Source organism: Citrus sinensis, chromosome 4 (assembly GCF_022201045.2).
Source record: "Citrus sinensis cultivar Valencia sweet orange chromosome 4, DVS_A1.0, whole genome shotgun sequence".
In the NCBI taxonomy this organism is placed as follows: Eukaryota; Viridiplantae; Streptophyta; class Magnoliopsida; order Sapindales; family Rutaceae; genus Citrus; species Citrus sinensis.
In genome coordinates this window covers 21,081,401-21,109,317 of record NC_068559.1, presented here as the reverse complement: position 1 = coordinate 21,109,317, position 27,917 = coordinate 21,081,401, and the positions used below count along the sequence as shown (strand labels likewise).

Sequence of the window (27,917 nt, the reverse complement as noted above, 5' to 3'; positions counted from 1 at the left end):
TCATACAAATATAAGGGAAAGTATCAAATGAAACTGTTTCATTTCTCGCGTTATGATTCACCATTTCTAAAATAAATGTATGCATATTGAAATTACATTAAACGGACGCACAGGTGATGTAACAAGTGGCATGTCCATCTCTCGATCCATATATATATAGTCCTTTAACATTAACAATTTCCTTAGTTTCACTTCAATTCATTCACACATCTCCTCTCTTTACACATAAACTTCAATTCATTCACAAATCTCCTCTCTTTATACATAAACTTTGCTAATGGAGGACAAAAACGCAGACCCTCAAATACTAACCGCCGATCAAGTGGTTCTCTTCATGGACCATCTTAGCCCTGAAGTCAAAGGATCAGCGGCAGAGACCACCACCAATAACATTAATCCGATGCCGTCGCAAACAACACCAAAAACGAACAAAACCGTACGCGGCCTCAGCTTCTCGAAACCCAAAGCCCGTTTTGCAGAACCAAACCACCTTCTTCCTCCCAAAACAATCATCGAATCCGATGATCACCAACCCTTAAACCCACGTGACGACGCCTCCTCCTCCTCCGATGACGACGACGAGTGGTTCGAGAACATTGGAGGCGACGGAGAAGATGATACACAAGCCAAGTACCGAAAAAGAAAGGAGAGAAAGATCAACAAGAGAGCATTGATTGAATGGACATTGTTTCTCATCATCATGACTTGCTTAGTATGCTCCTTAACCCTAAGATCCCTGCAAGATAAGCTTCAATGGGGCTTAGAGTTATGGAAATGGTGTCTCATGATCCTGGTTCTATTTTGCGGCCGCCTTGTCTCCGGTTGGGTCGTAGGGTTTCTTGTTTTCCTCATAGAACGCAACTTCATGCTTAGAGAAAAAGTTCTTTACTTCGTTTATGGATTACGCAAGAGCTTTCAAAATTGTGCATGGCTAGGGTTTGCTTTAGTTTCTTGGATGATTTTATTCCCCAATGTTCACAAACATAATCCTGTGCTTAAAAAAATTTTTCGTGCCCTAGTAGCTGTGCTTATTGGAGCCACTATTTGGCTTTTGAAAATAGTTTTGGTTAAAGTTCTTGCATCTTCATTTCACGTAACAACGTTCTTTGACCGCATGAAAGAGAGCGTGTTTCATCACTTTATTCTTGATGCTTTGTCCGGGCCGCCGTTGGATGAGACTGAGATGGAGAAGCTGCCGCTGAATGGCTTTCATGCATCGAAATCTCTGCCGGCGAGGCTGAGAAACCGCGACGTTATTGGACGGACGGTGTCGAAGAAGTTTGGGTCGAGGAGGATCGACATGGAGAGGCTGAAGAGGCTGAGTTTACACAGAAGGGCAACGGCTTGGAGTGTGAAGAGGCTTGTGAAGTACGTTAGGTCATCTGGTTTGTCGACGATTTCGAAGACGGTGGATGAATTTGAGGCGGCGGAGTCAGAGATTAATAGTGAATGGGAAGCGAGGACTACTGCTCAGAGGATCTTCAAGCATGTGGCCAAGCACGGAGCCAAGTAAGTTCATTATTTCTTACACTTGAGCAACCATATTCAGTGACTCAGTCTGAGGGTTGACATACGCCTTTTTGAGTTTTTGTTCTTTAGTTGTGACAGCTGACAAAGAGAAATAACTCTGACATAATCCGACACAAAACGCCGTCGTTTTTGCCGTATTCGCTCAGCCATGTGTCAAAACTAAGTCTCCGGTCTCCCTATCATTTTTTCCGTAAAAAAGAAAAAAAAAATGATAGATATGTTTTTTTTTTTTTTTTTAAAATCAGTACTGAACTACTGATGTGTGCTGAATAGCATTTCTGTTTTACTGAATTGAAATCACATTCACGTGGCAAGGGCTAGAGTTATCATTTAGCAGGGTGGTCCAATTGCTAAAGAGAAAAATACTGAACGCACCAGACGTTGACAAAATATATGAAAAGACCAAAATATTTGTTAAAAAGTTTTATTTATAATTACTCTAATATTTTAGTCTTTTGTACTTTTTTCAACTGTTTAAAAGAGTTTAAATAATTTTTTTTTTTAATTATGGGTTTGAATTACTACTTGGTCATTGAATAAATAAATTAGGATCTTCTCATGATTAGATCTCTTTTAAATTTTTAAAGATCTTGTGTTACATGTCAGTGTATAATTAAGATTTAACCGCTTATATTTTTTTAAGTTTATTAACCATCAATCGTTTGAATAAATTTTACTTAAGAGAAAAACATATTATGAGAGGATGTTGATCCAAAACAACATATCAATTTGAAATATGTGTGTGTGTATACAAGAGACTCATCGGTTTGCTTAACCTTAAATTGATTGAAGATAGGATATGTTGGTAGTTGTAAAGTTTTATTTCGATGTATTTAATTTTTTCAGACTAAGAGAATAATGTTACTGGATAGTTTACTCTTGTTATTTCCACACTCATCATTTTTCTCAATATTTTTTACGCATAGAAAGATGAGACATACTGTTTTCAAAGTGAAGTGTACATGTTGAACATCATGTCTGTTTACTCCTTGATTTGATATCACTTTCACATGGCAAGAATTTGAGTTAATATCATTCAGCGGGGTGGTAGGTTTCTTCCACCTATTTCTCTTTCAATACCTAATTAACCTAACTCCATCCTTTCACACCAAGTTTCGTCAGCCTTTCTTTAATTTGCTGCTTTAATTCATTGTCCGTCACTTGTCAATAGTATCTTTAAAAGAGAAATAATAGTGAATGCTCCCGGTCCTGGTGAATGCCCTTCATTGTATATGCTAGAAACATAGTATTACTTTTGAAAAGTATTCAGTACCTATGGAAAATTGCAAAACTGGTCATATCCATTTGATTTCAGAGATATATATATTCTCATAGGCGATTTTTGAAATTTTTTTCTCTTTCGGTCCTTAAATAATCAGATTAGATGTCTACTAGTTGATCAAACAGTTTCATAAAAATTTAAATTTCTTAGTTAATTATGGATTTGAATTTGAAATTCAGGCTCAGGTGGTGGTAAATTATATTATTAATTACTATTGATAGCTAGTAATGCGCATGCACTTAATTTTATAATGTATAGGTTCTACTATATGAATGATTCTTTCTTCCCATTAAATTTATACATTAATATTTTTTTATTACATGGTGATCATGATTCCATGAAATGTCATCTCATACAAAAGAACTTTAAGTAGTAATCATTAAAGTCAAATGTAGTCGGTGCACTACAGATAGCACTAGCTTTAATTTTTTTACCATTACTAGTTCGAACAAATACATTATCTAGTCAGTGAAATGTTAGTGGTAGTGGACGTATTACTTTAACCCGCACTAGAGCATATATTTATCATAATTAAATTAAGAACGAGCCATGTTTACTTTTTGGGAAGTTCATTTTATCATTTTATTTCCGTTTGTTTTATGTTTGATCATTTTGTTTATATTGAATGCCACCTCACCTTGAGGAGAAATGGTACCCACCCCATTATTAGATCCACTCAAATCTCACTCAGCAAGTTAGAAATATATTCTTTCACATCAATCTTTTTTATTTTTTTTCAAAAATCATTTCGGCGTGAGTCAAGGTCGGGTCCGGTGAGTACCATTACTCTAATTTGACCGGACAAAATATCTTAGTATGCTGGGCAGTGGTTAGCCTAGACGTTACCAAAGAGACTCTCGAGGCCATTGTCATTTAAATAAAAGAGATTCTCTTATATAAGAATAATATTAATTAAAAAGTAGTGTTTAGTGAGATAAGTTGAGGAAATTAAATATCGCCACAGGCTACTCATTAACGGCTTAATTGAATGGAAGGTTGGTCCATCCAATTAATGGCAAGTTTGGCCCCAAGTTCATCCACCCAGCCCAGCCTTCGACTCTCCACTTGGAATTTGTTTTGGATTTAGAGCTATTATATATATTATACTAATTTTCAAAATGGTTTATAGAGTTACTAAGCGACCGTCTTTTTGGATATGTTAGGACAATTAAAAAAAAAAAGAAATAATGTTTGGGGGAAATGGCCATTCCATAAGTAACTATGAATTACTGCACATACATATATATCGTCTCATTAATATTTTACTATTCTTTTCAATGTTGTAGGTATATAGAAGAACAAGATCTACTAAGATTCTTAAAGAGGGAGGAGGTGCATACAATATTTCCTCTTTTTGAAGGTGCCCTCGAAACTGGCAGGATCTCCAAGTCTTCTTTCAGAAATTGGGTGGTAAGAAATCACATGTACATTTTATAATTAAATTCAACCACGCAATAGTGTGTGTGTATCAGTTAATGCATTCGAATAATTACTTCAAAACTAAATATAACTTAATAATTCCTTGTGTGTGTGTGTATAGTATTTGCTAGTTAACAGTCTTCAAACTAATTGTCTAGGTGCACGCTTACGTCGAACGTAAAGCTTTGGCTCATTCCTTGAATGATACCAAGACTGCTGTTCAGCAACTCCACAAATTGGCCAGTGCTATTGTGAGTGTGATTATAATTGTGGTTTCCCTTTTGGTAATAGGATTGGCCACAACCAAAGTAGTCTTCGTGGTCACTTCCCAGTTGCTGCTCGTTGGATTCATGTTTCAAAACACTTGCAAAACCACGTTCGAATCCATCATCTTTGTGTTTGTCATGCACCCTTTTGATGTTGGTGACCGTTGTGTTATCGACGGTGTTCAGGTAAATAAGTTAGGGTTTCTTCCTTAAAATTAAGGTTATATACATAAAATCATTCTTAGGTGGGTGCCTTCATTTTTTTAATGAAGATACGTTGTTAAACTGTGTGATTTAATAAAGTCATTTTTTAATGCGCTATAAAGTGTGCGGTTTAATAGTGTGTCTGCACTAATTTTATTAAATCGCACGATTTAACAGCCTGTTCGTATGAAAAAAAAAATGAAGGTGCCTGCATTGCTTCTCTCTCTCTCTCTCTCTCTCACACACACACACACACACACACACACATATGTGGGTGCCTTTATTTTTTTTTCTTATAAACACGCTACTAAACCATGCTGTTTAATAGTTAATTAAACTTACTATATTAAATCACATGATTTAATAGTTTCTTCACATTAAAAAAAATGAGGGTTATATATATATATATATATATAGTAGTTTTCTAGTCCTGGATCATAAAGTGCGGGAAACATCCGAGAAAACTTTAAAACTATAGGGTTTTAAAGGCTTAAAACTTAAAATACTTAAACCATACGATTTATGTGTTTTCCCGAACATTCCCGCACTTTAAAATTCCGGAATATATACATATCCTTTATCAAATATTTTAGTAGCCATGTTTAAAATAAGTTAAAGTATAATAGTTACAAAAAACCCTAATTTAAATTTATGCCAATTAGATTTTCTTGGAGGTTAAATTAATCTACTTTTTTCCTTTTGGGTGCAGATGATTGTGGAAGAAATGAACATACTGACTACTATATTTTTAAGATATGATATGGAAAAGATTTACTATCCCAACTCTGTTTTGATCACAAAGCCTATAAGCAATTTCAGGAGAAGCCCTGACATGGGAGATAGTGTTGACTTCACCATTGATGTCTCCACTTCTGTTGATGCTATTAATGCCCTCAAGAAAGCTATGCAAGCGTAAGCAATTGATTGGCTTCAAAGTTTTACTGTTTATATATGTTAATTAGATTATTATTATTAGGTTTTCATCTTGTTGAAATTAATTACTTGTATTCACACTACTGTTGCATGCATGCAGATACATAGAGAGCAAGCCAAAGTACTGGAACCCAAAACACACAGTTTTATTCAAGGAAATTGAGAATGTGGACAAGATGAAGATGGCTGTATGTGTTTCTCACACCATGAACCATCAAAATTATGGGGAAAAGAGCAGTCGAAGATCAGAACTTGTGTTTGAATTGAAGAAGATTTTTGAGAACTTGGGTATCAAGTATCATCTCTTGCCGCAAGAGGTTCATCTCACACAAATAAACACAAGCAATAATGGAGGAATTGGTATCTAATCTTGAAGAAATTTTTCTTTACCTGTAAGGTACCAAGTCAGCTACACAACATATAACATAATATGTTTTGTCATGTGCAAATTTATGCTATGAAATTAATTACAAAACAAGTGGGCAATTATTCGAATTAATTTCAACTAAACTTCTGAGCTCTGATGTACATAATCTTGAAACAAATGCAAAACCTCGTCAATTAATATTGCTAAGTTTGGCCTGCAATGTGCAGGTTTTTGAAGTAATTAAAAGTTGTGAAAGTACCAATGTAGTATTTTAGCTTTTCATAATTTATATATGCAATAAGTGGAATTTTTTTTATCTTTATTTTTTTAATTAAAAATTAACCACCATAGGGTGGGAGTTAGGCGAGACCCCTTACTTGTAAATTAAAATAAAAATAAAAATAAAAACATTTGGAGGGGATATAAACCAAAACTTTCAAGCCAAAGAAAGAAATAGGTAACAAAAGAAAAGTAGCAAATGCAAATAAAAGAAACAAATAATAAGTAAGAGAACATCCTAAGTCAAAGCCTAACAAAAAAAAACCATATGAAGGTGAGTTTGCGCCTAAAGTACTGTTTACGATACTTGTTAATTAACAGTCTTCAAACTAATTGTTTAGGCATTCTTACATCGAACGTAAAACTTTGGCACATTTTCCTTGAATGATACCAAGACTGTTGTTCAGCAACTCCACAAATTGGCCAGTGCTATTGTGAGTATGATTATAATTGTGGTTTCCTTTTTGGTAATGGGATTGGCCACAACCCAAGTAGTCTTCGTTGTCACTTCCCAATTGCTGTTTGTTGGATTCATGTTTCAAAACACCTACAAAACCACCTTTGAATCCATCATCTTTGTGTTTTTCATGCACCCCTTTGATGTTGGTGATCGTTGTGTTATCGACGATGTTCAGATAAATAAGTTGGGGCTTCTTATTTAAAATTAAGGTGTTGTGACTTTTCATTATATATATATATATATATATATACATATACACTACAACAATAATGACCTTTTGCAACAACAAGGGTTTGTTGCTGAAAGTATAAATTTTGTTGCCTTAGATTGTTGCAACAAAAATACGTTTCTCGTTAAGGTCGTCAGCCTAGCACCGTCGCGCTCTATATTCAGCAAACAAAACAAAAGTTTTCTCGCCTTAAACATCTTTTTGCAACAAAATAGATTCGTAGTAAAATAGTGTCCAGCTAGTTTGCGAAATTGTTTTGCAACAAACTCTTTTGTTGCCCTTGCACTAAATATTTTTTACAACATTATTATTTTGTTGCTAAGAAATAGAATAAATAATTTTACTACAAAACAATTGTGTAGAAATAATTTTTTTTTTCAACAAAATTATTATATCAAAAATTTTTAAATTAAATACAATGATAATTAATACCATTCTAAGAAAAAAAATTAATTAATACAAAAGATTTATTATTATTGATGACAAATACATAAAAATTATTACAAGATGTAATATCTATTTTTTTAAATTACAAATGAATATAACTTTATTGATTTTCTTCATCTCGTGGTGTGATTGAACTTCAATATTTCCTACAAAAAAACACAAACAATAATTACTTAACTTGTAAATGTAATAATCATGTAATATTGTAATGAAAAAAAGATAAATAAAAAAAATTACACCATATTGAAGAGAAATAGAAGAGATAAGAAGATAGAGATTGAGTTAGAGAATGAAAGAATGAGAATTATACATTAGAGATGAGGAAATGAAAGTTAAAGAAACTTATAAATGAGATAATTTAGAATAAAAGTTAGAGAATGAAATAATAAAAGAGTGAAAAAAATAAAGTGTATGAGATATAAATAGAGAGATGGAGTCTTTAGCGACAAAATTGAAATTTTGTCGCTAAAACTTGTTTTGTCGGAAAACCACCTGCCTTTTACTTTAAAATTTTTTAATTTGTTTAGCAACAAAATTCTACACTTGTTGCTAAAAATATACATTCGTGACAAACTTTAAAAATTTTGGCAGAAATAAAATGATTTAAATCTTTAATCTTTGACTTTTAGTGACAAAATTAGAATTTGTTGCTATAAATAAACATTTAGCAACAAAACTCAAATTTTGTCACAAAAAGTCAAGAAGTTAAATCTTTAAATTCAGAATTTTAATTACATAGATTTGGCAACAAATTATTTTTTGTCGCCATTGGTCACTCTCTCGTGACAAAACTATTTGGCGAAGAGGATTCTGTCACTAAATGTTTTAGCACCAAAATATTTAGTTTGGCGCTAAAACTTTTAGCAACAAAAAGCTAATTCGTTGCTAATGTATGTCTTTAGCTACAAAATATTTGTCGCTAAAAATGTTAATTAAATATTAATTTATTTCTTAAGTATTTGGCAAAAAAATATTTTTTATGTTGCTATAACACACTTAAGGCAACAAAGACAACTTTGTTGCTAAAACACTTGTCGCTAAAGGCCTTAATTCTTGTATTGATATAGCCCTTCTTCAGTGCGGGTGCCCTCATATTTTATTTTTATTTTTTTATGCGGATATGTTTTTAAGCTTTGCGGTTTAATAGAATCAGTTTTTAATATTATTAAACCGCACGGCTTAACAACGTGTCCCATTAAAAAATGAGGGCATTGGAACTTGAGAACACACACACACACACACACACACACACACACACACACACACACACACACACACACACACACACCCAGACATACATATATACTGATGCGGTCCCAGTCAGTAGCTAGCTACAATCGATCAATAAAATTAAAATGTTCTTCTTCGGGTGAGAACAACAACCACAAGACAAAGAGTTTGAATAATTTTCTACCTAATTCTTTATTAATCACTGGAGCTTATTAATAGTTCTAAATGTAACAAACAACTCTGTTTTGCAACCGTGAATGACGGCATAAACAAAGCTAACAATAAGAAGTAGCAAATATTTATTAAACAACCTAGCTATAAACTCGAAACAATATACAACTCAAATGCAACAACTAAAGATATGATCCCTAGTCCCTACCAACTCTGCCACGATTAGTTGACGTAGTAAACCAACTGAAACTTGCTCCAGAACTTGCTCTCATGTTATTTCCACGTGATGCATGTTTCATGCATGGCTTTCATGCTCAAGCATACTCTTTCATATTTGCTGTTAGGCTTAGGTGTCCTCTTTAACTTACGTGGCTTCTTATCATATACTCACACATTTTGTTTACCAAACATTTTAGCAGCTGCATTTTAGAATAATCTAAATAGTAACAGACTCTGATTTAAATTTATCTCAATTAGATTGTCTTGGAAGTTAATCTACATTTTTCTTCTGGGTGAAGATGATTGTGGAAGAAATGAACATGCTGACTTATGTATTTTTATGGTATGATATGGAAAAATTTTACCATCCCAACTCTGTTCTGGTCACAAAGCCTATAAGCAATTTGAGGAGAAGCCCTGACATGGGAGTTATTGTTGATTTCACCATTGATGTCTCCACTTCGAGAAATTCTAGAATACGTCTGAGGTACCATGTCATTCATACAACAAATAATAATACCATGACTTGTGTGTATTTATTTTGAACCACTATCATACAAGTGGTGGTTGTATTAAATTCAATTACACTTGTCATGCATGCATTAATTGGTTGTAGTATATCTGAGATATTCTAGAATTTCTCATTGATGCTATTAATGCCCTTAAGAAAGCTATACAAGCGTAAGCAATTGATTGACCTCAAAATTTCTACTTACTATGTTAGATATATATTTTTTTTAAATTAGGGTTTCAACTCTCTTGTTCAAATTAATTACTTTTACTTATATTACTATTGAATGCATGCGTATACATAGAGCGCAGGCCAAAGTATTGGAACCCAAAACAAGCAGTCTTATTCAAGGAAATTGAGAATGTGGACAAGATGAAGATGGCTGTATGTGTTTCCCACACCATGAACCATCAAAATTATGGGGAGAAGAGTAGTCGAAGATCAGAACTTGTGTTTGAATTGAAGAAGAGGTTCATCTCACACAAGTAAACACAAGTAGTAATGGTCGAATTGGTATCTAATCTTGAAGAAATTCTTCTTTACCCCCCCCCCCCCCCCCCCCCCCCCGCCGAGTTATCAAGTCAGTCAGGCATACAACAATATAGAATATAATGTGTTTTGTCACGTGTGCATTCGTGTTAAGAAATTAATTACTAAACAAGCATGCAATTATTCTAATTAATTTCATCTACAATTTATCATATTATCAATAGCTGGTTATATGGCTAAGTTCTGATGTACATAAATCTTGAAACAAATGCAAAACCACGTTAAGTAATATTGGTAAGTTTGGCCTACAATGGCAGGTTTTTGAAGTAATTAGAAATAGTGAAAGCACCAGCGTTTTTTTAGCTTTCCATACTTTATATATATGCAAGAAATGGAGTATTTTTTTTTTTTTTTAGTAATGATACAGCCACAAACTTTTGTACAAACTGACGTGGCATTAATTCATTGGTTGAATGAAAATATAAATTAATAAAAACAAATCATGTGGGCCAAGTGATATTTAATTCAACCAATCTTATCATGCCACATCAGTTTGTACAAGAGTTTGTGACTGTATCATTACTCTTTTTTTTCTCGTTTAAATCCTTTGAATTCATCAAACCCAATGATTCAAATTTAGAGGCATATCATTCTGATTAGTCGTCACTCTTTTGCTTATAACAATGGGGAGAGAGTTTACTTACGAACATTTTATTACTACACCTTTGCAAGTTAGTTAATTAATTTCTGATGATTTATTTAAAACTAATAAACGAAGATGGATTCAATTTGAAATGAGTTTAATTATTTTTGTGTTGTATTCATGAAATTAGGTAGCTCTCAATTTTAAAGAAGTGTGTGATCTTGAAAATATGTGCACATATTATGTTGTGAACTAATGCGACATTTAGACATGATGACATTAATAGATTATTTTGCAGAAACAATTTTTTTTAATTATATGAGACTATTGTTTATATTACAACTCATACTATATAAAATTACAACTGATATTTATAATCAGACAATTATATTTTATATTAAATGTTATATAACACTGCTAAAATTTTAATATTTTTTAATATTTATGAGAGATTGGGGGTTTGCCACTACCCTCACAGTTGTGAGGAAGTGGCCACTCAATCCGGCAAAGACGGTTAAAAAAACATCAAGTCGGTTGGTTCCGAGTGGTTCACAAATTAATCGGTCCCAAAAACTTATCAGGAATTCAAACTGAGCCGGTTCGATTCGGTTTTAAAGAAAACCGAACCGAAAATACCACCGAATCAGAGATTTTGCTTTTGCACTAGAGTCATAATAATTCACTCACAGGCCAGAGCAGAACGAAGAAAGAGTGATGGCATATTCAACTTCTTCTTCCTCCTCAAATGCCTCAGACTTCAAAGCCCATTTAATCAAAGCGGTTTTTTTTTCTTTTTTTCTTTGTATTATCTTTAATTCTCGATTGTAGTTTTATCATTAAATAAGACTTTGTTTTGCTAAAAATTTTCAGGTAAAAAGCCATGAGGTTGCAATTGCAGAGCTCAACAGTCTTTCCTCATCTCGGGTTAGCTCTAATTGCTCTGCTAACTGCGTTAAATTTCCACTGCTCATTTAGTTTTCATTTTGTTTCTTCGAATATCTCATAGTGTCTTGCTGCAACCTTGACTTGTTAATTACGTTTAGTTCTTGGCATAAAACCTAAATTATTGCTGATTGTTGAAAATTTCATATTATTCTTTTGTTATTGAACTTACATTTGATTATTTTAGAGCATGGTGGTTGAGTTGAAGTTCTTGAATTTTCAAATTCAATTGAAATAGCTGGGAAAAGAATTCAAAGGTTGTCCAATGCTTGAGAAGTTGGTCCATGTTAATGGCTAATGTTTAGGATGGCGTTAGAAAAGCGGGCGTGAGTTTGGGACTCATGGTTTCTGGAGGTTTAAATCTCATTTTTTGAGTTGAGTCCTGCATAATTGAATTGGAATTTTGGAGTTTTGGTTGGATGAAACTTGATATGAGTTGTGCCAGCAAATACATGATTTTGAGTGATTGCTAAATTTTGGAGTAGAAGGCTGAAATTTTGAGTAGTTTCGCACAGTTTTCTGCTCCCAACAAAATTTATGAGATACTATTTTATAATTCATTGAAGGAAGTACCAAATTTAGGAGATGTATTCAGGTTTTTCTTTCTTCTTTTTATTGAATTTTTCATTTTTCAATGTCGCTCTCTCGTGCACTTCCCATGTAGCTATTATGTGCTTGAATTGATTTAAACTTGAATTAGTATGTTCAAAAGTTTTGGGAGTAAACGAATTTTTAAATCCTTATTTCCTTATTTGGGGATTATGCATGCCATGTCTTGGCGGTTGAATAATTAGATTATAAATTAATCTTTGGTTATAAAAAGAAGTCCAAAAACTGTAAAGTGCAAATTCTCTATGCTCTTGGCCTGGGTGCCATGATCTCATACATACCGGAAGGGATCAAAACTTTCTTTACTTTTTAACAGCTTTGTCAGATGCATGAATGGATGGAGATAATGCATTGGCACATTCATTTTATTTTATCTTCTGAAATTACGGTTTGTGACAATAGGGAGTTATTGAAACCTTGTTATAGAAGTTTGTAATTATGCTGGAGTGCAATAATTTGAATATATACTTGCATTTGTCAATCCCTTCACTGGGCTGAAGTAGTACATGTTTTTGTATATACGTTGACACTGCATGTTACTTTTCAACTGGGCGTACACTCATTGTTCCCCTCCTGCAGGCTGTTTATCAGAAGAATGGGAACATATTTTTCCGTACAACTAATCAGAAAGCAACAGCATCTGAGCAGAGTAAATAACCTTTCCTTCCACTTTACAATCTTCTTCCTCTGTGCAGAACAACTCTAATACAGTATTATTTGTCAACTGTTATGCAGAACATCTTGACGTGACCAAACGTAAGCTAGAAATGCTGAACATTTCTTGATTTTACTTGGTTCATGACCTATCGACCTGATGCTGGACCTGCCTGTAACAATTTAACTAGGGTAATTCAGCATTGATAGCAAATGCTTCTTGATTCTTTAATTTCTTAGATTTCTCGGAAAGTTGGCCTGTGTGTATTAACTGTTCACTACAATTATTAAAGTGCAATTATGAGTTTTTTTAAGTATCAGTTCCATTTTTTACCAATGTTTAATTAGGATTAATTGTACAAGACAGAATGACTTGATGTAGAAACTGTATCAAGTTGATAAATCTTTTACCATGGTTGTGATGCATTAGGGTTCCACTCAGAATAAGCCATTAGCACACATACAAATACACGAAAAGCGGTAATATCTAAGTGGAGAACAAAACATGATTCTACAATTAGTAGAAACAACCATCATAGCAAATTTCCAATAGAAAAGTTGTAATACAATTCTAATTATGTTTCTTCTCTAGAGTTGCAAATTATTTATATAACAAGTAGCAACAATTCAACTTATTCTACCAATGACAGGCACATGATAAGAAGTAATCTTGTATACATAGAGGATGGTTCAACTGAAAGGAAATTATGAACACTCTAATCAATCTGCCGTCCTGAATTTTGAAACCACACAACTGCAAGAGTTACAAGGGATGCATAAATCGAATTTGGCACCCTTTGCACCACTTTCCCTACGTGTGGGACACCCTCAGTAGCCCTCTTTGTTGCCATTGCCACAGTTGGTGCTACTACCAAAGTGATGAGTAGTCCCTGACTAACCAGTATAAAGGTATCTGATGTTAGCTTCTGAATAAACTTCACAAATTCTTCATGGTCGAGTTCCCCATCAAGGTTCAAATCACATTCCTGTATACAGATAAACAAGCGTTTTGTCCATGAGTTTTAAGAACTGTACATGTAGATAGGCTCTCAAGTACCAAGCACCATGTAAAAGGATGGTAAGCATTAACCAAATATAAACAAGCGACCACAAAACCCACAAGCATAATACTTTTTCCCGCATAATTTTGATTGTTTCATATACTGAAAAGTGAATCAAAAGTATAAAGAGGTTGACATTCATCAAGAAGTCAACTGAAATATTTAGCTGAATATAATCCATAAAGAAACTTTTTTTTCCCTCAATTTAACATATCTTTCTCGACATGTTCTGATGCCAACAGCCACAGGGCCTCTTACTCATCTACCACATAACTGAGCTCCTAATCAAGCAATGGAACCCCACAGAAAATTTATAAACGACCAACAATCTACAAAGTAAAACCCAATCCATAGAAGAAACACGCCCATTCCACAAGCACAGACAAAGGCCTAAACTGACTTGCGATGTTCATTTTTTCTCGAAATGTAATGATAACTGACAATTTATCTACATCAGTAAGATCTTTTACATATAGGAAACAACCTTACAGGCAATTGTCTATCTCATCCTCACGATCAAGTTCTTTGGCTTTAATGGAACTTTAAAAATCAGAGCTTCTAAAGAAAAAGTTCAATTCCAAGCTGTTAAGCTATTCATCAATGTACAAAATAATTAGAGTACCTTCATCATTTCTCTGACTTGCTCTTTAGAGGGTGGATCAAAATGAGGGCCGGGCAGATGCTTATTAATATCACTACAACATTGAAGTAAGTAATATTACTTAAAAGATAAACTAACCGGCTAACTAACTTATACAAACCCAAAAAGAAAAAAAAAAAAGAATTTAAAATTAATCATATTCAAATGAAAGCTTCTCACTTGTACACAAGGAGGACAGCAATATACAGATCTTCAAAAGCCAAATTTGCCCTTCCAGATTGATTTTTGATGCGCTGGTATACCTTATCAGTAATCAATCTTATCTGTTTTTGCCTCCATTCCTTACCTGCTCACCGTGTTAAGACTAATGGCATATACAAAAAATTTGTGCAATATCTAAGGGTATAATTGTAACTGTGCAGCGTTTCTGCTTTAATGAATTAATATCACCGTAATCGCTATCAGATAATCAATCAACTAGTACGGAAGAAAATAAATAAATAAAATGAAAAATGAAAAAAATAATAATAATAATACCGTGAAATTTGTCTAAAACCTGTCCCATGGAGATGGAGTTGGAACTGATACTGAGTAGACGCGAAACGCCGCCGCAGGGAGAAGGCTAACTAACGATCTGTAAATTTTTTTTTTTTTTTAATGAAATGAATGAACAAAAATGGAGATAATGATTAGATGCTGAATACTTGGATCTGGTGAATTTCAACGGCTGTTATCGTTGGCAGGTAGCTTCCAGGGCAAGACAAAATTAGTGTTGACGAGAGAAGAGGAAATCGTCTACACGAGATGTGACGTTCAGTTTTTTAATTTTAGATCGTTGGGTTAAAGACACGTGGATTTGGATTCATCGTTGGTCAGTACTAGGATCTGTGACGTGGCAGATTCTTTGACGGTTGAATCTTAAAAGTGAAAGTTTTATGAGATTGAACACGTGATCGGTGTAGTGTAGCTGAACAAAAAAGGGCGGGGCGGGGGGTGGGGGGTGTAAGATTTCTGTTTTTAAGTGGTATATTTTCAGCTCACTTCTTTCAATTATTAATAATTTATTATCGTTTCGCTGCATCAGAGTTCAAGAAACAACAAAGGAGCGTAAAATATAAGTATGTTATGCTTTTCTACTACATTTTTACAAAATCTTATATTTTACTGATAAAGTACTAATTTTTAGCCAATAATCTAATAAATAACAAATAAAATTAGATAGAGTTTTTTTTAAATTTCATTTTTTAATGGGTGAAAACGCATTTAAAAAAGGTAAAAAATTTGTAGAATAACAGATGAGTTTCAAATGATGGAAATAGCTGTTTTTCACATGACATTTGTATAAAAAATCACGCATGACAAATAGAACCACAACATTTGTACAAAAAGACAAAATTAATAAAATAAATTTGTTTTGTAGTGAAATGTTTAATTGTTTATCTTTAGTGCTTATGTGTAATTTTGCATGGATTATCAAGTGCAAATAACATTATTCTATAATATAGGTTGATTCTTCAAATTTCAATATATGTTACAATTTTTGGCAAATTTGAGTGCAATGTCTTTTTCTTCATTTCTTGCAGCATAATGTCATTATTTCTACAATTATGTTAATAAAAATATAGTAAAATATACTATCTTGTACATATATAATAGTAAACGGCTTACATTCTAATATTTTTAGTACCTATTTTTTATTTCATAATTTTTGAAACGATAATAACCATTTTATTTATTAGCAAGATTGAATTTCAATCTATTTTTCTATTTTCCCCTAATCATATGTTTCTTTGAATATTTTTCTTTCATTTATTTATCCAACTTGCATGTAGGGTAGGCCTACCAAAGAGATTCATAGAAAGCCCAAGCCTTCAAGGCCCAAGATATAATGCGTGTTGTTAGAAATAATATGTACTTCAATCAATGGGATGGGGTGTTTAAAAAGGAATGGAGGTGCGGTAATAGGACTACTCTTCTAATAAAGCACAAAAACGCTTATGAAACCCCAGCCCGTCAACGTGTAGTTGACAAAAAAAGGTTGGATTATTGGCACATTTTCATTAAAGTCATAAAACTCCTTTTGTATCACAATTACATTTGAAGACATACAAATAGAATTAGACTCCATTTATATTTTCTCTCTCTCGTTGGTATGAATTTTTTTTTTCCAATTTCAAAATTTGTTCTTTCCAAAGTAGCTCATACTCTGTCTCTCTCTCTTCTATTTTTGAAAAAAAAAAAAAAGGAGAAAGAAACATGATCCTATTGATAAGAGAAGGAGTAAGACACACATACTCAATGTGAGATGCAGTCACAAGAGCTCTTAAGAAGAATAATATAGCCATGAGCAATTACATTTTACTTATTATCATTTACAAGTTCTAAATATTGGAGAATTATTATTTTTACTAATTTTTTTTATTTGGATGTTGATTTAAAAAAAAAAAATCAGTTTTTTTGTTTTATTTATCTTTTTAGGAAACTAGTGCCGTTGATTTTTTTAGAGAGAGAAAGTTTGAAAGATTTATAAATAAAAAAACATTTATTTAAAGGAAAATTTATGAAAATGGCCATAAAATTTTATGGTTTTTCTAATATAACCCTACATAATTATTTCTATCCTAATTACCAAAACATAAGTTTTTTGCACCAATTCATTTCAATCGAGACTTCCCTCTCTCCCATACCAACCCATAACCAGCTTTTTTCTTTTGAATCATCAACAGCAATAGCGGATGGCGACGTGAAACGACAACAACAAAGATGAACAACGAACTCGAATCCATCAAATCCACCTAAATCCAAAACGAATCCAACAAATTGAAAATAGCCTAAACCCTAAGTAAGCTAGTTTCATTTTTTTTTTATGAATTGAATGGAATTACAAATTATTATAGGTTGTTAGAGGGATATAATGAAAAGAAATTTTGTTAAATGGATGAATTACAATTATTACACATTAGGTGTTTAATAAAATGTCTCTTAGATAATTTGTGCTTAATTTTTATGTAATCAAGAATGAAAAGATGCGACAGGGTGTTTGTTGAATTTGTTGATGTGTTTTTTTGCATATCAAGTATCATGGATGGTGAATTTGGTACACATGTTGGCTATTGCATCAAAGACAGTTTTGGTGCACTGTTGGTGCGACAAGCAACCTGTCGTACAAAATTTCAATTTTTTTTAATGTCTTAACTTGTTAATGTTCTTAATTTGTTATAAATGTAATATAATAATTTAATTACATAAATTGTAAAAGATACATGGTGAAATCCAAAATAGTAAAGTATAATCCACCCGGACTAAGGAATGAACTGCGAAAGTTGTCTTAATTGTGATAATAGTAAGCATAATCCATTATTGAAAGAAACTGATCAAACACACAATCTTTTCAAACTAAACAAAATCTATTCTTGGCATTCACGTACTCTTTACAGCCATTCGCCAATATCTCCAACCAACCGTCATAATACATTTGAAGTATAACTGAATCCATTAAGCTTGAAGCATATTAAAAAATAAAACAAATATGATTACACACTACAAAATGTGATATGATGAATATGCGACATATTTTACATGACTATTGCACATACTATGATTATGTGTGACAAGTAAGTTTTAGAGTTCGGGATTTGATTCGTCTTATCGCAAGTTTCGAAACAGTATATTATAAGCTAAAAAGGAACACATATAGCTTAAGTTATAACCTCTGAAAGGTATCTGATACATTTTATATAGTTGTGGCACGTACTATGATTATGAGCCACAAGGAAGTTTATGTGCGAAAGGTAGTAGGACAAGTTCTTGTCGCACATAAATACCACTATATTTATGTGCGACAAGTGCTTGCCGCACATAAATACCCTTATCTCACATTATTTGAGTTTCATTTTTACCTCAAGTTTTTATTGTTTTTAATGATTTTTTTTTAATTTCTTAACTCAAATTAAGTTCTTTAAGAAGCCACATTGTTTTATGAATGGAAAATAATAGCATTTACAACAAAACCTATCAATTTGAACCTAAATCATAAAATTAATATATTAAAAGTTTATATTATGTAAGAACAAACACTGACCTTAAAAAACTTTCTAATTGATGATTATATTTTCAGTCATGCAATATTTGATAGGGTTTGGTGATTTGTTGAGAGTGATTAGATTTAATAATTTATTGAGAGTGTTGAGGTGCTGATTTTTTCTAGATTTTTTAGGAGTAACATTTGTTTGTAAATTTGTTGAAAGTAATAAGACTATTTGGTCCAAAAAATTAATATTTGGTTAGTTATGATAAGAAAAATTTAGAAGGTCAAATAAAGTTTTATGATTATTTTCATAAATTACCCTAAATAGAATGATATTTTGAAATATAATTAACTAGAAAAGGAGTTTTAAGAGAATTTTAGTTGAGTGTTAACCGTCTTCTCACTCTTGACAAAAATAAGGCGCAATGATTGCCCAACAAAAGATCACTACGACCAAGTGAAAAAACCCACCTAAGAAATAAAAATTGCCAAAACTTGATAGTTTGAAATTCAAAGCCAGATCAATATTTCCGCCCATATAACATAGATTGATCCGAAATTTTGATGTAGAATAAGATAAGATCAGTTTCTTAAGATAGTGACTAATTGACCAATCGAACTGAGACGCAGGCCCCAAGCTTCGACAACTACAGTACCAATCGAAGGAAGCAGTTGTCACAAATTTCAGGCTCACCAAATGGCCCATCTAGTATCATTATTGGTGAATTATTCGACACTTTCAAGACATGGGAAAGATAAAAAAAGCTTAACATTAATGGACCACCCACATGAATCGTCTACACATATTGAGGTGAGAGACAGCCTACCTGCTTTAATTAATAATCGAAACCCAACTGTGATATCATTTTTTTTCCTCTCATATTAAAGAAATCTTGGAAAAGTAGTGAATGGTTAGTACGGCCCATCTATTAATTGCAATAATATTTATAATTTAAATATTAAATAGGGGTTCTTCTAGTATGTTGTAATTTTTTTACAGCATCTATAATGTATTAATTGTGTATCATTAAATTTAATCAATGGTATGCAATATTTATATTAAAAAATAATTTAAAAATAATGATAAACACATTGTTAAGTGGGTGGAGAATTTTTGTAAACTAACAGTGGCCACCCTTAGAGTTTGAAACAATTTAACTTAAATAACATATTTTATTTAAAATTACTTTTTAACCCTCCTTTAAATTTGTAATATGATAATTTTTTTAGATAAATATTCCTAAATTAATTACCATTAAGTATAAAATATAATATAAAGTAGGTTATTTAACACAAAGTCTTATAATAATTTGTATTGTATGAATTTAATTACAAACCATTAATACCTAAACAATAATGATAATAAAAGGCATTGCAATAAACTATTTTATATTTTATTATTAATAATACTATATGAGTCACAACAAATGAGAAATATTTTATTCACCAATTATTATTGAAAAATATATATGTCTATATAACTGTAGAGTGAGAAATATTTTGATTTAAATTTTTAACAAAAAATTAAACTATTTATTTCATGCAATTCAATGGCGAAGGATATAACATTATAAAATGTTGCTTTGACTTTCAATATCAACCATTAGACTATGAGATATTAGTGACTCAAATTTTGTGTCAAAATTTTAAGTTAAAGTATCCCAAACCATGTTTTTATAATGGAAATATAAAAACATACAATGATTTTTGTTCCTCATTTTGTCCATTAAATATTATTTGATATAATCTTTTATTTATTGCCACTATTAATTATCATAATAAAAGTAATGACTTTTCGTAACATAAAAATTTTATAATTACTATCAAAGAATAACAATAAAATAATCTTTCATGATTCATAAACTAAAGTTAATTAGGAATATGTGTTAGATTTAGCTTTTGTGAAAATAATAAAGTGACATGTGGCATTTACTTAAGTATATATACTTAGTTGTGTTATTTATTAGTGTTATATCATATATAAATTTTACAATTGCAACTTATTTATTTGATTTGTTTTAAAAAACCTACCATTATATTTTACACTTAATAGTAATAGATTTTGGAAGATTTATTTAAAAAATATTATCACATTTCAATTTAAATGAGTATTGAAAAATAATTTTAAATAAAATATGTTATTTAACTGAAATTGTTTCAAACTCTAAGGGTGGTCATAATTATTTTATAAAACTCTCCACCCTAGACGGTTAACAAACTGTTTGCCATTATTTTTAAATTATTTATTTTTTCTTTACTACAAATATTGTGTACCATTGATTAAATCCAATGGTATACAATTAAAACATTATTAATGCTGTAAAAAAATTACAACACCATAGAGGAACCCATTAAATAGATATAAATCATCATATTCTAAGAACCAAAAATTCTCTCAGATAAGTTTTTGTTTTATATTTATAATTTTTTTAAAATTACATGAAATTAATTTTCAGATTACAACTCATATTATATGAGATTGTTACTGATATATTTATAATTAGACAATTATTAATATAAGAAATGTTGATAAAAATAGAGTGTAACCTTAGTATATAGAGTGTAACCTTAGGCAGATTTAAGCAATTACATTGACTCCACGCAACTTTATACGCTTTTTTTTCAACAAAAAAAAAAAAAAAACAGCGTTTTAACCCCTTTGTCATTTCTATAAAATTTCATACAAATACAATTACAAACACACTCATTCGAAGGAAGAAGTTAAAAGAAAGCCTTGTCCTTCATAGCATTAATTAGAAGGCGACCTTTTTCGATGAACAAATACTAAGCCGCCCTATGAAGTGATATGAGAGCTTAGCTTCAAAGAAGACAAACTCTCCCCACAAAATTAATTTAGAGAACACACAACAAAACCTTGCAATTCCCATATGGATTGATATGGATCAATCCACCTCAAATCGTAGCAAAATCATCAACGACAATAACAATAATAGTACTTCTGATCATGGCACACAAAATGAAACCATACTCTTATTACTGCCTGGCCTCCCAAATCACCTAGCCGATCGCTGCCTCTCTTCTCTCCCTCCTGCTCTGCTCTTCTCTGTTTGCCACTCGTGGCGGCGCCTCCTTTACTCTCCCTATTTCCCTCCATTCTTCTCCCTCTACGCACTCCTCTTCAATAACAACAAACCATCTCATAATAATAATAATTATTATTCTTTCAACTCATCAATGGAATTCTTTTGTTTTGACCCCATTTCATCGACATGGAACCCCCTCCCCGCCCCTCCTCAAAACCCTCCTCTCCGCCTCCTCTACCGCCACCCGTCTTTCTTGTCGAGAAAACTCCCGGTGCAATCTTTAGGAGTGCGTAACAATCTCGTCCTCATCGCCGCCACAACTCCCCATTTTCTCCCTGCTCTTGCTAGCCCATTGGCCTTCAACCCTCAGTCCAACACTTGGTTCTTCGGCCCTCAACTCTCTATCCCTCGCCGGTGGTGTGCCATGGGTTCCGTTGGCGGTGTAGTCTACGTTGCAAGCGGAGTTGGGGCCCACTATAGAGGAGACGTTGCGAGATCAATGAAGAAATGGGATTTGAAGAGTGACCGTGAGGATTGGAAATGGGAGAAGAAAGCTCAGCTCAAAGATGGTAGGTTTAGCAGAGAAGCCGTGGAAGCAGTAGGGTTTAAGGGGAATCTTTGCATGGTGAATCTTAAAGGCAATGGAGCTAAAGATGGTGCCATTTATAACGTTGAGTTGGACAAATGGAAGGAAATGCCCGAAGGAATGCATGCGGGGTGGAACGGGCCGGCGGCGTCGACGATGAATGAGGAGGAGCTGTATGTGGTGAATGAAGGGAAAGGTCGTTTGAGCAAGTATGATGCTGATCATGATTGGTGGGATGAGGTGATTGAGCTGGCTGAGCTCAAAGGTGCCGAGAAAATCACGGCGGCGAGAGGGAGAGTTTGTGCAGTTTGTGAAAATGGGGAGAGGATTATGGTTGTGGACGTGCTTGCTTCGCCAGCAAGGGCTTGGTTGGTGGATCCGCCGAGGGGGTTTCAAGTGGTTGCCGTGCATGTGTTGCCGAGGATGTGTAAGCAAGATTAGTAGTATATAGTATACTATTGATGAATGACGATATCAAGCTTGATTTATTTATATACTATTTAGGCTTTTAAATAAGTTGTAATGTCACTAGTAATTTGTGATTATGTATTAGAATGACTATTGCATTTTAGATTTTGAATATGGGTCACACTTCATAGTTGAAATTGGTACGTACATGATTATCTACAATTTTAGTTAGCCATTAATCCTCTCTCCAGCGAAGTAGAATCAACAAATTCTGTAGTTAATTAATGGATTATAGTGAATTTGGAAGGAAGATTCAGGAAACAAATAAATAAATACTTTTCTAAGGCTCAACTTTTCTTCTTTGTTGATACTTTTTTCTGTAATATTTATTAAAAGGGTGATTAAAGGATATATATACTCGATTCTGTCTCTTCTGTAAAGTAGATTTCTTTATTGAACATACCGAATCCATAATTCATTCACCAAATCACAACCGCATGCTTGACTTTAGGTACTCTCTCAATACTTTAATTGTCATCGCTAGCACTTTCAGGTTTTAAAAATGTCCATTAATGCTATATACGTGCAAACATTGGGAACAAATGCAGTTGACGGAGGGTCCTACTGCCTACATCAAACCGACGGCATAGAATGATAAAAAAATTATAAATTTATTTTTTTGTTCACTGATATTCAAACCGAAAAATTTTAATATAATGACGATAAAAATAATATTACACTATAAAATAGGCTGGGTGTGCTGTTATTTTTATTGTCGCTCTATCACCTTTTTAGGATTTTCATTTTTTTTTTTACATCGTTTGCCATATGATTATATAGTTGGATTAATTACTATAACATTTGTATGCCTTAAAAGATTTAAGTCCCGCTCTCGTTTAATATGAAACAAATAAGGTTCATGGAAATTAGATGAAGTTAGGGCACGGAGAAATTTTTTACTCAGAAAAGTTGAGAGGAGAACAAATATAAAAGAGATGAGGTCACAAGAAGGCAATCAATAAAGATGCAAAAAAAATCAATAAGTGCGTAGATCAACTGATATGGGATTGTTCTAGTTTAAGTAAGGTCTTTGGTTTGAGATTTGGGAATACAACTGTGTTAAATACTTGTTAGGAGAGCTTTGCCGCTCTAGTGATCCTACCTGACTCGAATCTGGATTAGTCGGGGCTCAATGTCGTTTTCACATACCAAATGGTTTAATACACCGAAAATAAAGATGCGAAGAAAGAAAAGTAACTTTTGCAGTTTGAGGAAACAAATGGTGGAGAAGGCAACTAAAAAGGGCAAAGTTCCTTGCTTTCATATCAGCCACTTACAATCTCACATCCACTTTTTCTTATTTATTATGCTCAACAATTTAAACAACAAAGTTTCAATTCATTGTGTACATATAGTATGCCTTTTTTACTGCAAATGATCCATTCATTGTCAGATCGTAGAGATGATGATCAAAACGAGAAAAATCCTAATATTTTCGATCTCTCCTGTATACTTGTTTTGGGAATCTATGACACGTGCTGCTTGTATGCTTTGGCATCCGGAATGAAGGGAGCAAGGGACAATTTCTAGGAGAAATATGGCCGCTAGAAAGCTGGAACTCATCTTCTTGAAGATTCTTAGGATAGAACGAAAGAAAATAAAAAGTGATAGCTAGGATTGACTACAATACAATTATTAATGTTCGAACTTTCTCGACTTTGGGTATTATGAGATACGAGCTTCAAGTTCTACATTCAACTTCTTTAAATCAAATTTATTATAGCTTTAATTTATCACAACATAGCTACTGTACTTGAAGAAAAACAGAGATATGCTGTTTGGCTTAAAGGAAAATTTCAGAGAAAATGAAGATATGAATTTCCAGAAGATTCAGTCCATAGCAATCGTTTACATGTTCATGCTTACACGCGACTACCGCTTGTAACTAATAAACTTTCCCTAACTAACAAGCTAGCTACAATTTATTACATAACAATTTTATGAGCTGGACAGTGACCTTTAACAAACTATGCTGAGCTGTTATTCTTCATTAACAACCTTTTGCTGACGTGGCTTTATAGAGCTGCTTAAATAATGAGCTACTTTAACAGTACTATACCCCAAATCTAATAAGATTGTAAACAGTTTGTGCTGTTCAACTTTTTTCTTTCTTTCTCTCTTTCAATTTTTTTATTTTTATTTTGAAAGTATCATAATTGTATCATGGTTCCAGAATCCTGCTTTCCCTTTTTTCGATCAGCCACCTAATCACCTTAAACAGAAAATCTAAACTGAAATAGATTATTTAATAATCTAATGTAATATTTTTCTTATTATACATTTTTTAAAGGCAAGGAAGTGGGCAAATTGATTTTTTTAACTCTTACCTCTTTCAGAATTCAAACTCATATAATCAGTTAAAGAAACTAGTTAAAACCCACTCAACCGAGCTTCTTATAAATGAGATGTAAATAGGATGCTTTTAGTGATACTAATTTTTCATTCTACCATCTTGAAACCCATTGTATAAAATTGGCTTAATCTTAACTAGAACCCTAGCCCCTTGCTTATTAGGAAAAAGCCGGCTTTTGGGCCAAACTTGGTGACGATAAGGTAATCAAATTAAGTTGTTCTATCTATATATATAAAGCATTTTGTGAAGTGCTTTCATGTTAATATTAATTAATATATGTAGATTTTCCCGGCAGTTTGGGGTGCTACTTTTAGACGAGGAAAAGTGCAACAGGAACTTATAATCCTAGCCCTGGAGAGCTTGAAATATCTAGAAGAGGAGCTGAAAGGAAAGAAGGTACTTTGGTGGAGAGACTACGGAATTAGTAGACCTTGTTATGGGCTGGCCTGCTGTCTATGTCAACATGCTTGTGTAGGTAACTGGCCTGAAATTAGTCACTGAAGAAAAGTTTCCATTATTATTTGAATGGATGGCACTCTTTTCGGGTTCTCCTTTAATCAAAGAAAACCAGCCAGATAGAGACAACCAAATGCCATGCCCTTTAGGAGATCTACTTCACAAAAGGGCGTTCAAAATAAGCTATTAAGCTAATTCTCAAGGCGCAAGTGTTTTTGGGTTTCTAAAGGTGCAATAAAATTTGGATTTGAAATGCCTTGTTCAATTCCTTAATTTGTCCTATATTCTTGATAATTATTTTGCTTACATTTTATAAGATTTCCATTACTTGATTAATTAAAATCTGGGTTAGGATCATCTTGTAAGTTATATGATTTATTCTAACAAATTTGTAACATGGTAAGGGATTACAGCAATTCGAACTTAAATGGCTAGTTAATTAAAAACTACTTGAAAATCCCTAGACCAGATCCTATTGACTTAACATTGAGTTAACCATTTTAATTATTAAAAAAATCACTAAGTGAGAGATTAATGCACATCTTGGCCTATTTTTATTCATAAATAGAAATATTAAAATCTTGTTATAAGTTTTGATAATCTTATTCTTAAAAAAAATGATAATTTTATCAGTGAATGAATACATATAATATACAACAGATGGAATGGCAATTTTAATGATGTGTTGCGCCTGTTGCTGCCATAGATAAAACAAATAATTGATCTTTAATATATCTTTAAGCAGTAACGGAGTCAATCTTTTTTGCATCCGCGGATGGAATCCTACAAAATGCAATTAGCATCTCATAATTAGACTAAATAGCATGTACAGGCTCAGCTGCGAGAGCTTCAAACAACGTAACCTCGCTCACAATGGCAGAAGAAGTGACGTTGAAGTCATGGTCAAGCTATTTGGTTGGAGGATTGTTTGGGCATTGAAGCTAAGCGGTATTCAATTTGATTTCATAGATGAAGATCTCTCCAATAAAAGCCCTTTACTTATTCGGTGTAATCCTGTTTACAATAAAATCTCTGGTAATTGTTGAATACATTGACACTCATTGCTTCCTCAAGATCCTTATGAGAGAGCCAGGGCTTGGTTTTGGGCTAAATTATGCGACGATAAGGTTAGCTAAATAATTAATTTTAACACACATAGCATAATTTATATAATTCGGATGATAAAATATTGAAGGTTATGCCGTCAATATGGGATTTTTTTTCTTAAACAAGGGGAAGAATAGCAGGAAGCTATTGGTAAAGTTTTTGAGAACTTGAAATCATTAGATGAAGAGCTGAAGGGAAAGAAATTTTTGGCGGTGAGAAGATTGGATTGATAGAGCTTGTATTGGGTTGGCTTGCTAATACTGTCTGTGTATTGGAAGTGGTAGATGGTTTTAAAATTATAGAAAGGGAGAGGTCCCCATTGCTGTCAGCTTGGATGCGAGAGTTTGCTGAAGTTCCTCTGATTATTAAAAACCGGCCACCTTATGAGAAACTATTGGCCAAATTTCATGCCGTGCGGCAGGCCTCTCTTGTTGCTGCACTGCCTAAATGAATCGAGTTAGCAGATTAATAATTGTCAGGTTTCTGCAAATGATTGATGATTCTGTTTTATACTTGTGTTGTCATCGATGTTCTGTTTCTCACGTGCCATAGGATTGAATAAAAATTTACAGTATTTCACAGTTTTGTCTTCTCTGCAACACACACACGAATTTTTATGCTGCTTGCGCCCGTGTTTTAAACTGAGTTGGCAGCCCTAAAAATTGGGATGCAAGTACCAATTTCCTTATGATGACAAGGGGGTTAGCTCCTACGCGTTGTCCTTGGAATAAAATCGATGGTTATGGGCGCCAGCAGTGTCAATGGCGAAATCCTCCGACACCCAAGTAGATTTGGGGCTACGTAGCTCTATAAGCTTTTGGGGTTTTATAGCTCTGTAGCAAGTGAGACTTGGCACAAAGCTTTTAGATTGCTTGCTTTCTAAGGTAAATCATCTTTATTACAATGCTCTTACGTTTCTGGCTCGTGAAGAAAAAGAGTAGAATGTTGAGGTATCAATCAGGTTTTGCCGCCAAGTTGAACTGTTGACAACCCTCCAAAAACATTTGAAAGCTCCTTTAGGTATTTTACAACTTTAGTCTTCATTAAAATTACATGAAATGACACAAAATTAAGTTTAAATAAAATCCATATCCTTTTTTAAGCAGAAACCCACATTCAGTGTTATATATGTATATATTCAAATGTTTTTATGTACACCCACATATTATAGACACCCCCTCTTTCTTTTTATCTTTCTGTCTTTAAAATTTTTCATTATTATTTGTAAACAAAGTTTTTTGGTTATGTTCAATTGTAAATTTGTAATGTTGAGAAAGATGAAACATTAAAAGAAATTGTAATTGAGTTTAACGTGGAATAGGTTTAATTA

The 27,917-nt window shown here is 32.9% G+C and overlaps 4 protein-coding genes across 4 annotated transcripts; 3 read left to right on the top strand and 1 right to left on the bottom strand.

The window, feature by feature from the left end:
* The first annotated feature begins 58 nt into the window (after positions 1-58).
* On the top strand, positions 59-6,170 carry LOC107177755 (mechanosensitive ion channel protein 10-like). The gene is made up of 5 exons (XM_015532128.3): positions 59-1,509; positions 4,099-4,222; positions 4,390-4,683; positions 5,411-5,613; positions 5,735-6,170. Exons 1-5 carry the CDS (start codon positions 278-280, stop codon positions 6,000-6,002), a joined length of 2,121 nt encoding a protein of 706 aa, XP_015387614.1. The 5' UTR covers positions 59-277; the 3' UTR covers positions 6,003-6,170.
* Positions 6,171-11,298: 5,128 nt separating this feature from the next.
* Positions 11,299-13,198, top strand: LOC102616412 (uncharacterized). The gene is made up of 4 exons (XM_015532141.3): positions 11,299-11,459; positions 11,550-11,603; positions 12,810-12,879; positions 12,966-13,198. Exons 1-4 carry the CDS (start codon positions 11,394-11,396, stop codon positions 13,013-13,015), a joined length of 240 nt encoding a protein of 79 aa, XP_015387627.1. The 5' UTR covers positions 11,299-11,393; the 3' UTR covers positions 13,016-13,198.
* Positions 13,199-13,401: 203 nt separating this feature from the next.
* LOC102616702 (uncharacterized) lies at positions 13,402-15,316 on the bottom strand. The gene is made up of 4 exons (XM_006484666.4): positions 15,084-15,316; positions 14,766-14,892; positions 14,568-14,640; positions 13,402-13,870 (listed from the first exon to the last, which is right to left on the bottom strand). The coding sequence occupies exons 1-4, from the start codon at positions 15,109-15,111 to the stop codon at positions 13,601-13,603; spliced, it is 498 nt and encodes a 165-aa protein (XP_006484729.1). The 5' UTR covers positions 15,112-15,316; the 3' UTR covers positions 13,402-13,600.
* A 5,972-nt stretch (positions 15,317-21,288) lies between these two features.
* LOC102617001 (F-box/kelch-repeat protein SKIP25) lies at positions 21,289-22,946 on the top strand. The gene has a single exon (XM_006484667.4). It carries the CDS (start codon positions 21,472-21,474, stop codon positions 22,642-22,644), a length of 1,173 nt encoding a protein of 390 aa, XP_006484730.1. The 5' UTR covers positions 21,289-21,471; the 3' UTR covers positions 22,645-22,946.
* Positions 22,947-27,917: the final 4,971 nt, after the last annotated feature.